Raw genomic sequence first — 14,714 nt, forward strand, 5'->3', positions numbered from 1 at the left:
GTTAATTGGTCGATTTAAACAGAGCTATCAAGCTGCTAAAGAGCTCGAACTTGAGGTTCTCCTACTATGGATACTCCTGCGGCTCTAGTATCTGGCATAATACCATGGAAGACGTTCGCCGAGTATCTGTCGTCAAAGGAGAACGCGGAACTTTCCTTTAGCTCGTTGAAGATATCTGACTTTGTGACAGAATGGAACGTAGATTGGTTATTAAGGATAGCGACGGTTTGTGTGCCGTTTACCTCACTATACTTAGTGAAGTATTGGTCGGGAGAGTAGTCCTCAATGTCCATATCCATAAGGAGCTGTTCGGCCTTATTAACCTTATCCTTGAGGTCTTTTATGCCTTTATATTGGACCAGAAAGCTTTGGAAGTAGGCCGCAGTAACCTTATGATTTCCGACGTTTCTCGCACTCTGTCGGAACTTGTTATATGCCTCCTTTCGCTCGTCAAGAGAGTGTCTATTTAACTAGCAATTTAGCTTCTCACAAACGTAGCACTTCTTCTGATGGTTGTTCCGAAATGAACCTCCACGAGGACCTCCACGATTGCTTCGTGGTCGACGTTGATTATACCCTCTGCCGTATCCCCTACTCCGGCCGCCATATGTTCGATCAGTCCAGTTGTGATCATATTGGTCTGGAATCCCGGTTTGAATAGGGTTTTCGGTATAGAATTGTTGGGGTTCTTGTGTTCGCATTGCAGTGCCTACGGCGGAACGTAGTTCGGTATATACTCCTTCAAATGTATCTGCAGGTTTGTATAGCGCCAAGTTGCACTCAGGAACGCCACGGCATGCTGAGATAACCTAGTCCCTTAGACTGTTCTCGTTTTGGTAGGTTTCGGTAAGACTACGTTGGATTTTCTGGAGTTTATTAAAGAGTAGTTAAAGACACTCTAGGCGAGTCGTTGTCGGGTTGGAAGCGATAACTCTCTAGAATGTAGTCTCCCGCCATTCGGACATATAGAGTTGGCGGTTCTCGTCGGTTTCGAAGTGGGCTCTAGTAAGCTAAAGCATTACATCAAAGCTATAGTTTTTACCTGCGATATGGTCGTAATAGAACGTCGCCGCCTGTCCCTTTAACATGACAGAGAAAGCATGATGGAACTAGTGGCGTTGAATTCCGACCTTATTGCAGCAGTCATAAAAGACCTGTAGTTTTGCTCCGAGCATATCGTACAATTCTCCTCCAAACTTCTTCTCTTCGTCCAAATATACCTTTATTAGATTCGTGACTTCTCGAGATGGAGGCTCATCGGTTGGCTGGGATAGAGGAGTTAGAGGTAGTGGAGGTAGAGGAAGAGCACCTCTAGGTGGGAGAGTACCTCTAGGTGGGAGAGTAGCGTTCTGGGGGTTTCGTTCCGAATTAAAGTTGCCTTCCGAAGAATATAGGTTGGTTTTGGGTTTCCGTAGTTAACGTGTAATCTCAGCTTCCGTCTATACTGGTTCTTCTATACCAGTAAGAACGGCGTGAATATTACTGGCAATTGGGTTACCGTCCTCAGCAACGTACACCCTATTCCTTTGGAGGGAGTCTCGAAAATCCCGAATAATATTAACATTGCCAAGTGCCCAGGTGTCGGCGGTCCATCCTACAAAATCCTCCCTAAAGTATTCCCATAACTATAAATCAGCGTAGTGGCTATCTCAATAGAATAGAATATGGTGTAGGAGAAAGCCGTTAACTTGTTTTGCGGTACAGGTTGTTACATCAAAGGTAAATACGTCCCAATCTTCATCGATGAGTTTCGCGTATGTAGCTACCCCTGGTGGTAAGGAGTCTCTCCAGTCGTTCGGAGTGGCCATAGTTATGTCTTCGGAGGAAGGGAATATTGGTGGTGTAGGGATTGTCGTTTGGTACGCGTTCGTGACGTGTATTTACGATTATAGGGCTCAGGACCAGTTCTGGCCTTGAATCGCGAAGACTCGTAAAGCGTGTTGTTCTGCGTGATGGACGCAAGAATCCGTAATCTTAGAAAGGCTCAGGACCAGTTCTGGCCTTTAGATCCTTAGATTCGTGGAAGAGTTCTATTTNAGGTTTAGGACCAGTTCTGACCTTAAAAGACAGCTNCCTTTAGCANGAGTAGCACTGGTACAGTGGCTCGTCTCTTCTTGGTGGAATACCTAGCTGCTCTGTGGTATAATAGTGAAGTTAACTACTGATCAGTGTTGGACTCACAAGGGGATATTACGTAGCTACGGTTCGTAGATAGTATGATGATTGTTCTTTTTGTATATTCTTCTAAGAAAGGGGAAGGGTAAGGAACTTAAGGTTCCTTACCACGCTAGTGCCGCGGCAACACGTGACGGTAACTTGCCTTACGTAACGGCAATTTGCCGCATATGGCGGCAATTTGCCCTATTCCTAACAGTTTGGAACGTCTAAATAAGATTCTATTAAGACGCTAGCTAGACCCTAACCTATTAAATTCTAAAAATAATAACCTTTACTAAATAAAAAATTATCCTTATCCTTAATAAGCCATCTAATTGGATTTAATGGTTCTTTATTATCTGAGACATAGCTAAAACTAATAAGGTATAGTAGTATATTAACCTATCTAAGAAGAAAGACAATCTTCTAAAGCTAGAACTACTAAGTTGGCCTATACTAAGAGATATACTACCTACGGCTATATTAATAGTAAAGCTAGACCTAAATTAGCTTACTGCCTATAACTAGCTCTATGCTAAATATAAGGATTATTTACGCGTATACTAGAAGCAAAAATAGGCTATAAATGATATTAATAACTATATCGTTCGCACTATATTAGTAGCCTACCTTTTACTTATCAATAGCCTTAGTAGTCGGTTACATTAAATATTTAAGGCGTCTCTACTACTGTAGTAGCCACTGTAGTGATAGAGACACCCCATATTTTAGTAAGTAATTAAGCCTATATTATACGAGAATCTTATACTTATTAGTACTTACCAAATTACGTACTTATAGGGCCTCCTCCCGTCTATAAATACTCCCTCCTTTATACCTTTCTTTCTTCTTTTCTTCTTCCTTATAAGAGCTAGTAGCTTAGGGTCTTCCCTTCCTTGCCTCCGCATCGCACTATTCCTGTTCCTCCAGTACGTGTATGACTTCCTCAGCGTTGTAAGGTCTTCGTTCCACCATCTTTTCATATACGGTGATAGCTTGGCCCGCTGGCAGTGTGCTTCGAGGGCTTTGTTAACCCACCTGTTGAGGCAGTCAACCATTTCGTCCACATCTTCTGTAGGGAATCCCATCTCTTTCTGTCGCTCCACGTCTTCTTGAATCTTGTCCCAGTTCGCATTCTTGATAAGCAGCCTCTCCTGGTTCTCCTGTGTGTCTATGTCGACCCAAAAGCTAGTGTGGATGGCTCTATGGTCTGACCTGTACTCATGCTCCTAGATGGCGCACTTTGCAATACATATATACGAGGGTGTACGGAATAAGAACCTTGAAATACTGTAGTACTGTACCGCTTAGCACTTGGCTAGGCGCGATCACCACCTCACAAACAAAGGGTGTGGCCAGTGTGGGTCGGCCGCCCTCCTGCTTGTGGTGGCGACATCCTGTGCCAAGTCACTTTAATTACCGTTACATAACGTAGTTCCCTAGTGAGCTGGCCACCCTAGCGAGCTGGCCACCTCATCATACGCGCGACGCACTTTTGAACTACAACCTCAATGCCTACGCCACAACAATAAATAGTTACAATTTCTAGCTAGTTGGCTGCCGCCTAGGGCACGTACGTGCCGTGTGCTCTGTTGAAGTGCACATGCTGCATTTGCGTGGTGCGCGCTGCGGTCGCTTAGCTGCAGCTGCTGCAGCTGCCCCTTCCTCAGCAGCAGATGCCCGAGAGGCCCCCTCAGCGCCTGATAGCACTCCTCCCTTAGCTATATACGTGCGCCGCTGTGCCTTCTTCCTTTTTTGACGCTGGTTTTCCATCTGTAGCTTCTTATTTTCGCTAGCAAGCAGCACAGCGCTTGACATCGCCATTTCGCAGCCCTTAACAAGCTGGCTGAGGGCTATTTGTGCGCTGTTTAAGATAGCGTTTTATTAGGGCTGTCTGCTTCTGTAGCTCAGCAACGTTGTGTGGTGTTTCAGCTGCCCAGGACGCATTTGATGGCGGACGACGTTGGGGTGATGGTGTCTGATATTCGGCGTGTAGCTGTGCTAGCACACGATCAGGGCTGTATGGCACAAGGCCAGTGGCTGCAAATCCTGCCTGTATATTATCGCGATGCAGCGCTGTCTGCCTGGCCTGCCTATATAGCGGCAGGAAATCGCGCTTATCAATATGGTTGACACCACTGCCCATAAGCTGTTCCACAAGGCGTCCGTACGATTGCTTAAGCACCGAGAAACAGCCTACATCTAGCGGCTGTAGCAGATGCGATGAATGCGCGGGCATACAAAGGACGACAATCTGATGGTCCAGGCAGAATTGATCAAATTCTGGCGATACGTGGCTGCCGTGGCCATCTAGCACAAGCAGCCGATGCGTGCCAATCGTGCGATCCTTTGTATGCTTATGGAACACCTCCTTAAGCCAGATAAGGCCAATCTCATTTGTTGTCCAGCCATTCTCGCTTACGCCGATTGACCAGTCGTGGGGTATAATATTGTCCTTATACCAAGCTGCTTGGTGCATTACGGCCTTAAAGATAACAAGCGGTGGAATCGCGATCCCTCGAGTACCAATGGCCTCAATAATTGTCACCCACTCCCTATTGCCTGGCTGTACTGTTCTAGGCCGTCCAGCCCGGTCAGTTCCTGTAACAACCCGTGCCGTCGCAATAACGCCCATCTGGTAGCCAGTTTCATCGAAATTCCAAACATCATCGTCTAAGATCCCGTATTGTATCTTTGTGTCCTGAACACGTTTAAACCAGCCGCGAATAAGCACAGGATCCTCACAGAGAGCACGCTGGTAGTCGTACTTGCGATTCCATTTGGATTGTAGGTCGTCGTGGCGCTTGAGGAAGCCCTGGGTCCAATTCTTGCCAACTGGTCGCGATCCAGGATGCTGCGTTGCTAGTAGACTTGCCATCTGCTGTACGGTTGCGATACGCGGTGGCATACCGCGTCGATCCATTGACAGAATCCATTCCTTAAGGCTCTCTTCTTGTGCTGGTGTAAGACGGCGATTATTCGCAATAGAATCGCGTCTTGATTTGATGCCTTTGGCGCGTCCCTGGGTGGTGCTCCGGGGCACGTCGTACAAGCTAGCAAGCTTTCGAAAACTTGTAGATTTATCTTGCGTATGCGCATGAACAGCTAGAACAATTCTGCCCTCTCGATAGAGGGCCTCTTGTTGTTGTGGCGTAGGCATTGAGGTTGTAGTTCAAAAGCGCGTCGCGCGTATGATGAGGTGGCCAGCTCGCTAGGGTGGCCAGCTCACTAGGGAACTACGTTATCAATTATAATTCCGCTTATATAACCGATTCGCTCTGCATTTGCACTAATCGTACACACATAGTCACCATGCAGCCGCAACCCTGCTCAGCCTTGGCGCCCTCTTTTGGGCTCTGACACGGTGATCCGCAGGCCTTTGCTCAGGCAGAGAGCGGCTGAAGTTTGGTCCTTGGCGCGTTTGCCTCGCCCCAGCAGTGCTTGCATATTCTGCTCACACCAGCATGTACGACTCCTTCAGTGCACTTGCGTGATGGCTTTACCGACTGTACCACGAAAGAGCGTGTGGGTATACTGAGTCTCTTCACTTCGAACCGTGTTTGCTGATTCTCTGTATTGCTCGCAGTAACGATCTCTGGGCACTCGCAGCAGCCCAGTTAAACGATGAGGATAGGCGCAACCTAGATTTCAGTCGCCCCGATAAGCTCAACATCCTCGCAGACCTGCACGCACTTACCGAAAAGTCCAAGCAAACCTGTATCGAGAAAAGATGGAAATACACTCGCAAGAGCGGAGAGACTGTTATACTGAAGGACGTATTCGACAAGATCATCAGGTGGATCGACATCTTCAAGCAGGTCGGTGATGTTGCGGTTCAGTACGATCCGGTGCATGCTGCACTTGCTTGGGCAGGGATCCGTTTCGTGTTGCAGGTTCGTAGTACAGAGCCATTGGAAGAGTGAATAACTAATGTGCGTATAGATTGCAGTCAATGATTATAATAAGTTCTCTGCAGTGGTAGAAGACGTTGCATGGATAGCGGAGCTAATCTGTCGCCACGCCGTTCTCGAAGGTCTTTATCTTAGACAGACGTCCAATGCTGCGGAAGAGCTACAAAAGGCTTTAGTCACACTGTATGCAGCCGTCTTGATCTATCTAACCAAAGCGAAACAATACCTCGAAGAGGGGTCCGCAAGTCAGTACATCTCTTCATAGGCTTGGAATATTGACTAACAGGATTAATAAACAGAACGCATTCTCAAGAGTGGACTCCTTGAGTTTGATCCATACTTAAATGACATCCGCACAGCACAAGATGGTGTCCGCCAATGTACAGCTCTTGCTGACAGACATGGTCGGTATGAATGCTACCAAATTGTTCCTATATACTGACATATGTATATTTAGATCAGATCCACAATCACGCGGAATTGAAGTATTTGCTTGCAGATATCGATGCGCCCTTACGAAGGATGGACGATAATTTGAAGAACATTCAAGACAACCTTTAAGGTGAGTTGTTCACCAAGGGAACAAAGCACTCGCTCACGGCTCCTAGAATCCATGCGCAAAAAGGTTTTAAAGTGGGTGTCGCGCGAACCATATATTGAACATCACAAGCAGGCAAAGCAAGGCGTGCTTTCAGGAACTGGGCAATGGCTTCTGTCAGACCCAGTCTTTGAGAAATGGAAGAAAGAGAGTGCGTCTTCCATCCTATGGCTTCATGGAATTCCTGGGTCCGGTAAGAGCAAGCTAGTGTAAATCAAGGGTGCATCAGGCTGAGGCTATCACAACTAATACTAATTTTCTAAGATCTATCGTTGTTGAAGACGCTTTCAATAGCCTCCACGCCGGCCGCAACCCGCAGCCCGTCTACTTTTACTGCTCGCGGAACACAGCCGAACCTGGGCGTTCAGATCCCAAAGCAATACTGGCCAGCCTCGCTAAACAGCTGTCTTTTCTAGAACCTGGAAAGCCGCTACTGAAGCCCACTGTTGATCTCTATAAGCAGAAAGAAGCTGAAGATTTTGCGTCTGGGGGGCTGCAGATAGAGGAGAGTTACGCACTCATCATTCAGCTTGTTGAGCAGTATCCACTAACGACCATAGTAATCGACGCCCTTGATGAATGTGACCCAGGGAAACGGCTCGATCTGCTCAAGGCATTAGAAAAGATTCTCCGAGAGTCCTCTGGGCTGGTCAAGATATTTGTCTCAAGTCGCGACGATCATAACATTGTCATCAGGTTGCAGCGCTATCCAAACCTAGAGATCAAGTCGGACAGGAACAGCGATGACATTGTAGTCTTCGTGAAGGACCAGACAGAACGGCTTATCGAAGACGGAAAACTATTGCGATGCAGTGATTCTCAGACGGAGATGAAGGAGCTTATCGTGAAAAAGGTGATCGCAGGTGCCAACGGAATGTAAGTTCCTTGACCACGTCTCAAATTAACAGTATGCTGATCTCGTTCTTAGGTTCCGCTGGGCAAGCATGCAATTGCAATATCTCTGCAGGTTTAGTATGGACCCCGACATCCGAAAACATCTTGGGAAACTTCCACCCGATTTGGATACTCTCTACGCCGAACTTTACGACGTTCTTTCAGACAAGCCTGGCGAACTTGAAATGGCCGTTTTTAGGAACGTGCTCAGCTGGCTATTCTGTGCTCAGAGGACGCTGAAGAGCACTGAATTTCTAGCCGTAGTCTCAACAATTCCACTAACGAGCAAGGACACAGTCTTTTTTTCTAAAGACCTCGTCCTTCAGCTTTGCAACAATTTCGTTGTCTTTAACGCCCAGTTGGACACATTTCGCTTCGCCCATCTATCAGTCAGGGAGTTTTTGGAAAAACGGCAAGAATATAAAAGTACCGTAACTAATGCTCTAGCGGCGGAAGCATGTCTCTGGGACTTAGTCTCTATAACTCTAAACCCTACAAGCAAAAGGTTTCTCTCCGTATGCAGCCAGAATATATCTGCAAATTCATCCAAAATTGATGAATTCAGCAAATACTTTAATGTTTACTGGGCCGTACATTGTCAACTGGCGGCTGATGAGAGGACCTCGGATAGACTGAAAAAGCTTTTTCGGGCTTTTATATTTGGTGAAGGCGGTACGACTTGTCCTATTGAACTATGGAGCGCTCGGCTCCCACAGTTCTTGGGGAAGTTGAACATTTCATGGGAGTTGAACCGCCAATTAGAAGATGTTATGGTGACGCCAGCTTCAGCTTCAGTAGCAGCTTGGTTCATTTCATGTGCCTTTAATCTCCCCGAAATATTAGAGGATCTAGGAGACGGACTGATTCCTCAAGCACACTTTGTGAACAAGCAAGGCCGAAGTCTCCTGCACGTCTCAGTGACTCACGGAAGTTGTAAGTCACTTAAAATTTTGCTGAACCGACACAGAGATAAGATGCAGGTTACTGAAGAGGTGGTCAAAGCAGCAGCTGGGAACTGGAGCAGTGGCGAGGAGGTAATGGCACTGCTCCTCGATCAGCGCGGCACCGAGGTCAGGATCACTGAAGAGGTGGTCAAAGCAGCAGCTGGGAATGGGAGCAGTGGCAAGGGGGTGATGGCACTGCTCCTCGATCAGTGCGGCACCGAGGTCAAGATCACTGAAGAGGTGGTCAAAGAGGCAGCTTCTAACGAGTCTGGAAGTTGTGAGGTGATTCAATACCTCCATCAAACTATTAGCATAAAAGTCACTGTTGGGGTGATTGAGGCAGCCGCCACTAGTGGTCAGGAACAAGTCCTTTGTCTCCTCGATCAGTGGGATAGCATTGGCAGTGACAAAGAGAGCTGGCTCAAAATCTCATGCCTCTACAACGTCGCCAAAAATGGAGACGCCGCAACTGTTCGTAAGCTTGTCGACGACGGTATTCCTCCAGACAAGCAGAATATCCGCAGGGTAACTCCTTTGTGGACCGCATCTTCAGGCGGGCACAAAGCAGTGGTCCAGGTTCTTCTAGCAACTGACGCCGTTGACGTTAACGTACGGAGCGTGTCTGGGCGGACTCCGTTGTTCTGGGCCGCAGCGAAAGGCCACTCCGAAGTGGTACATTTGCTCCTAGACCATAGTGCTGAACAAAATTACATGGACAAGGACGGCAGATCACCGCTTTCCGTTGCTCAGCTTTACCATCAAGCTAACGCAATAGACATTCTTACTAAGCACGATACACACTTACTAGGCAAATAGACAGATTAAGCGGGCGGAGCGCGTTGTCAAGATCGAATTAACCACACTAGCCGAGCACCCCCTAAGTCGGCTAGAGGGCGCTCTTAGCATCCGCACACCAGGCATGCAAGTTAGACTAATAGCCGCGACTAGCAACAAATACTAATTTTTTTTTTCTTTTTTTTCTTTCCTTGCCACTATTTATCTAATAGCCTATAAATATAATAAGTAAGCCGAGCGGTTGAGTAGGACATATTATGTATACCTTGTCTACACCCTCCTGTCAACTCCGGTGGTTAGCGCAGCCACGTCTGCACGGCTTTTTTGTAGGGGAAGTTTTGGTATTTTTGCTGTTTAAGGGAAAGTAAGGCCGTGCAGACGTGGCTGCGCTAACCACCGGAGTTGACAGGAGGGTGTATAATCAATGTGTGTTTGGGGCATTGAATGAGCGGCGCATGGCGAATGACAGCAGGAGAACTCGCTAGCTGCGCCGAGAAACGCTTACGCCCGCAAGCGCAGATTATTTCCGGTCCCTCGTGATCGCCCCTAGCCAAGTACCAAGCGGTACAGTACTACGTACAGGCAAAACTCCTTAGTACGATATGGCTTCTGCAGCCGAGCGTATCGTATTATCAATGGTATCGGAGGTCCGGGTTAAGCTTGGCATAACCTCGGGTTACGCACGACCCCCCAAGGTCCGCGACATATCGTTCAAATATCACCCCCCCCCTTTGGTGGTGGCCCCTACTTTTTGGACGCGTCTTTGAGGCCTAGGTTAGTACTGGGTTAGTATGGAGGGCCTCAGCGCGCCTTCGACCTCACCGTCGCCTCGACAATCCATTTTCCAACCCTCTCCTGCTCTCGTGCCCGCGATGGCTCGCGCGGGGCTTCTGATTTTATATAGAAAGGCCTACTGTAATTCTAATTGTATAATATAGAGCCCTCTTCTCCTCCTTCTCCTTTGATATTTACGCGTTCGGTGACTCTATTTACCCGTGCCGCGCGCTCACGCGTCTCCCCCCTTACCTCTTGCGGATATGGAGTCTTTCAGGAATCTTCTTACCCTACGGTCCACTTTACGGTCGACGGAAGCCCCCCTGGCCTCCTCCTCCTATAGCCTCCAGAACGAATTCAAGGCCCAGACGGTGCGGCTACACGATATTCATAAGGCCCAGCGCTCGAAGAATACTACGAGGGCGTACGAGCCGAAGCAGAAAGAGTGGGAAGACTGGTGCGCGAGACTGGAAGGCAATACGGACGGCGCCTGGGTAACAGAAGATAAGCTTTGCCTATTTTTAGAGCAGCAAGTCGTCAACCGAGAATCGCGGGCTGCTGGCTATCAAAAACGCAAGTCAAAAAGAAAAGAGATGTGGAAAGATGGCGAGCGGGCGAAGAAGAGGCAGAAGACGGCTAAGGGAAAAGCAGCCGTAGCGGCAGCCGCAGCCGTAGGGGAGGAAGCCGTAAAGGAGGAAGGAGAGATATGGGACGAGGAGGCCTTAGACGCTCTATTCAACGAGACGGTCCGATACTCAGTTGTAAATAGCTACGTCTCCGCTATTACAGAGCTTTATGCGTGGCAATCGGAAGGCAAGGCCTCGCAGCCGCTGCGGGGGGCGAAGCTCTCGGCGGTACTAGATAGCGTCCGTCGCGACGAGGACCGGATTCGACGCGTTAACTTTATCGATCGAGGCCTATTTACAATTACTGGCGGCTACGACATCAAAGGGCTTAAAAAGGCGATTACTTGGTGCTGGGAGACAGGCTCTAAGATGCTGGGTTCAGTCGAATCTTACCTTCGAACTGCGGCTGAGCATTTATTAGGTTTGTATCCGGTCCGTACGGCTACCGTTTTCTAACCTGACCCGTTCCTTAGGCCATACTACCGTTACCCGGGGTGAAAGTAGACGGGACGTTCAGCTTGCTGACCTTATCCTTATTGAACTAGAGAACGAAGGGCCTAAACCGGACGAGCTAGCGCCGTGTATAATTATGTCGATGACACAGGGGAAGCAGAATCAGCACGGCAAGGTTGAGTATATAGGCTGTATGCGTAATACTGACCCTATCCTCTGCCCTCTCTCCGCAATAGCCTTCTACTTCTTTAACCGCTGGGGCAAGGACGGCGCCGAGAGCTTCCCATCCTTTCGGCAGCCAGAGGACTACTACGGCCTATACGTCTTCCCTGGTAGCATTAAAGTACCGCAACGGCCGTTAAGCTATCATACGCAGTTTGAATGGAATAAGAAGATGTTCCAGGGGGTAGGAATTCACTCAAAGGAGAAGACCCATAGCGCCCGTAAGCAGAGCGTCCGGCATGCCGAGCTTAGCGGCGTTAAGGAGACCCAAATTAGACGGGCCGGACGCTGGAATACGGACGCGATGACGGGAGCCTACCTTAGCTATCTACCCCGTGCGTTTATGCGGTCGATTGCTGGCTTCCCAAAGGAAGGAAAGGGCTACTTTCTCCCCCGCGCGCGAGAGGTGCCGGAGGAGGCCCTCTGCTCAAAGATATGGCCCGAGACTGACGTCTGGCTGAAACGCATGGAGACCTACCACCCAGAGAGGGCCGATAATGAGGTCGTACGGCTTGACCTTGCGGGCTCAGGATTTCTACGCCTCCTCCGCGCGCTTAGGGTAATCCTATTACAGGACTCAGTAATCCTACGCAAGCAGTTCCCGCTCCACCCCCTATGGAAGGACTCCCTCTTCGGCTGTGAGGAGTACCAGAGGTTTGCCGCGCGGGTAGAAAGCTCGCTGGCTAACGTAGTTACGCCGGACGAGATAATAATGCGGAAATACTGGCCCGCCCATGAGGCCGTAGCTAAGCTAAGACATGAGGCCGCGATCTCAGAGATGAAGGGGGTTCAATTACGCGTGCAGACGATCTTAGAACGCCTTAGCGAGATGGAAAGGTCATCAGCATCATTTGCACCTATATGGATCCAGCAAGGGAAGACGGGTATCTGGATAGGGCCTACGGAGTCCGTACGTCCGTCTTTNGACGGCCCCGTACCCNTACCNNTNCCCGTACCNGTACCCGTACCNATACCCGCGTCCGTTCCTGAACGCGTCAACGGCCAGATTCCGTCTTTGGATAAACCCTCTCCCGTATATCCGACCCCTAGGGAGATACCAAGGGGTCCTCAACTGTCTACTGCCGTAGAGCCTGCTCAGCTGTCTACCATAACGTCTACCATACCCCTGCAGCAGCTGCCGCAAGCTTCTACCATACCCCCGCCGCAGCTGCCGCAAGCTAACGCTCAACCTCTCCCATTTATCCTTGACCCGCAGGCGCCGCCAAGGAAATATAAGATGCTTTGGGGCGGTAATTCGGTGTTCCAGCTCTGGGCCGAGTGGACTTTAGGGCTAGCAGGTGGGCCGTCAATTGAAGCTCTTGATCGCTGCTGGGGGGCGCGCTGGCGGGTTGACGGCGAGGCTATGTTCTACAGCCGTCGCCGTAGGATAATTAAGGATATAAGACGGCGCGTAGAAGACGGTACGGCAAGAGACGAGAGACTGGCTATCGACCAGCTAGAACAGCTACGAGGCCGGCATTCTTTAGATTGGCTTTGTAAGAATATCTAAATAGTTATTTTACTGCAGTGACCAAGACGCCTCAATGTACAACTGCACCAGTGACTGAGACGCCTTAATGTACGACTGCACTGCAGCAACCGAGACGCCTTGATGTAGGACTACAGTGACTAAGACGCTTCGATATAGGACTGCAGTGACCATAGTGCAGTCCTATATTGAGACGTCTCGGTCACTAGAGTATAGTCCTACACCGAGGCGTCTCGGTCACTGCAGTGCAAGTGTTTTAAATTCAGAGCAACATTACGCGACCGCCCAGAAGTAACATTCAAACTCGAATTATGTACCTTTTCGCCCAAAATCGCGTGCGAAAATACTTGGGGGCGGTCGCTGCGCGACCTCGTGCGGGGTTCGGGCGCGTTATCAGCAGGGATGGCCCTAACCTCGTATTAACCCGGGTCGTAACCGCGCCAAATGACCCCCCCAGATATGTGATAGATACGAGACAACTGAGACATAGTTCGTATAGACGATCTAGGTCGTAAGACAGTAAGACAGTATTACGATGGTAGTAAGGAACTTCGATTCAGGTCGACAGAAGGTAAGAGTCTCTCTAGCCAATTGCTCTAACGCAGATGGCTCAGGTAAGCTTCCTCTCTTGATAAATGGATCCTCAGCTCAGCCACGGTGTTTTGCAAAAGCTCACGTTAATATCGCTTCGCTTGATATTATATGGAAGAGCAATAAGAAGGCCTGGATGACGACAGTAATTATAACTGAATGGCTCACCTGGTTTGACAAAAGGATATATGGCAGGAGAGTCCTCCTTCTACTTGACAATTTTAGCGCGCACGAAGCAGCTGTTCAAGCACTTATTGAAAACAATACTCTTAAGAATATACGGGTTGAGTTTCTTCCTCCTAATTGCACCTCTGTATACCAGCCGCTTGATCAAGGAATTATCGCAAACTTCAAGTTGTACTACCGACGATATTAGCTCAGATTTATGGTGGAGCACTCCCTTCAAGATCAAGATCCAATTAAGCAGATGCATGTGCTTTGGGCCATTCGATGGGCAATTGCAGCTTGGAAGGAAGTTACACCAAAAGCAATTGACAATTGCTTCGTCAAATCTACTCTCTTTGGCTTAAGAGAAGGCCCGCCGCCTCGCCCTTGTAATTATATAGATCCGGTTATCAATGAGGTGCAGGAGATGGCTGAACAACTACGTGCTGCTGGAAGGATCCGTGAGCTTATAAATATTCAGAATCTCATTCATCTTCCGGGCGAAGATGTAGTAGACTCTACTGAAGATCTTATTGAGCACGTAGCGGAGCTCTACGCTGGGCTAGATCGCGATGCAGAAACAGATGAGGAGGACTCCCAACAACCTCGAATTAAACTTAATGAGGCAATAGAGGCCTTGCAAAAGCTTCGTCTATATGAGGAGCAACAGGAGGATGGTGAGAGAGAGGTTATTACAACTCTATTAAGGCACGAGCGTCAAATCCAAGGACGACGACTCCGAAGCACCAAGCAGATGACAATTAAATCGTTTTTTGGTGGAGCCGATGGCTCAATTTTGACTTCGGGCTCATAGATATGCAATATTGTAAGCTTTACAGTGTGTGGGAATTGAACGAGCGACTTTGTAAATCTATGGAAATCAAGTGGTATAAATACATAAAAGTAGACCGAGTCGGTGAGCGAGTTAAAGGGCTAGGCAACTGAAACAAGGTGGTACGCTAGTGAGACAAATGACGTTTTAACATGGTACCGGTAGTCGGTTACAAATATCATTACATAATTTTGACGTTTGGTGTGTTTTACGTACAAAGTCTGAATACAACGATACCTTTGGTATAATGATACGGACGGCGT

General features: G+C 48.5%; 2 protein-coding genes across 2 annotated transcripts; both read left to right on the top strand.

Annotated features, from left to right (window-relative positions):
• Positions 1–5,744: 5,744 nt before the first annotated feature.
• Positions 5,745–9,320, top strand: K441DRAFT_599135 (ankyrin; the record flags this gene model as incomplete). Its single annotated transcript, XM_067645140.1, has 6 exons — positions 5,745–6,050; positions 6,100–6,313; positions 6,368–6,472; positions 6,677–6,875; positions 6,931–7,542; positions 7,595–9,320. Coding segments are annotated over 6 exons (3,162 nt in total), but the record flags the coding sequence as incomplete, so codon positions are not given.
• Positions 9,321–13,401: 4,081 nt separating this feature from the next.
• Positions 13,402–14,461, top strand: K441DRAFT_714773 (uncharacterized protein). Its single transcript, XM_067653961.1, has one exon. The coding sequence runs from the start codon at positions 13,840–13,842 to the stop codon at positions 14,431–14,433; it is 594 nt and encodes a 197-aa protein (XP_067496042.1). The 5' UTR covers positions 13,402–13,839; the 3' UTR covers positions 14,434–14,461.
• The last annotated feature ends 253 nt before the right edge of the window (positions 14,462–14,714 follow it).

The sequence above is a fragment of the Cenococcum geophilum genome (assembly GCF_001692895.1).
Source record: "Cenococcum geophilum 1.58 unplaced genomic scaffold K441scaffold_137, whole genome shotgun sequence".
NCBI classification, from domain to species: domain Eukaryota; kingdom Fungi; phylum Ascomycota; class Dothideomycetes; order Gloniales; family Gloniaceae; genus Cenococcum; species Cenococcum geophilum.

Bases quoted from the DNA above. Each gene is read 5' to 3' on its own strand.
- K441DRAFT_714773 (XM_067653961.1), top strand. From the start codon at position 13,840: ATGGTGGAGCACTCCCTTCAAGATCAAGATCCAATTAAGCAGATGCAT.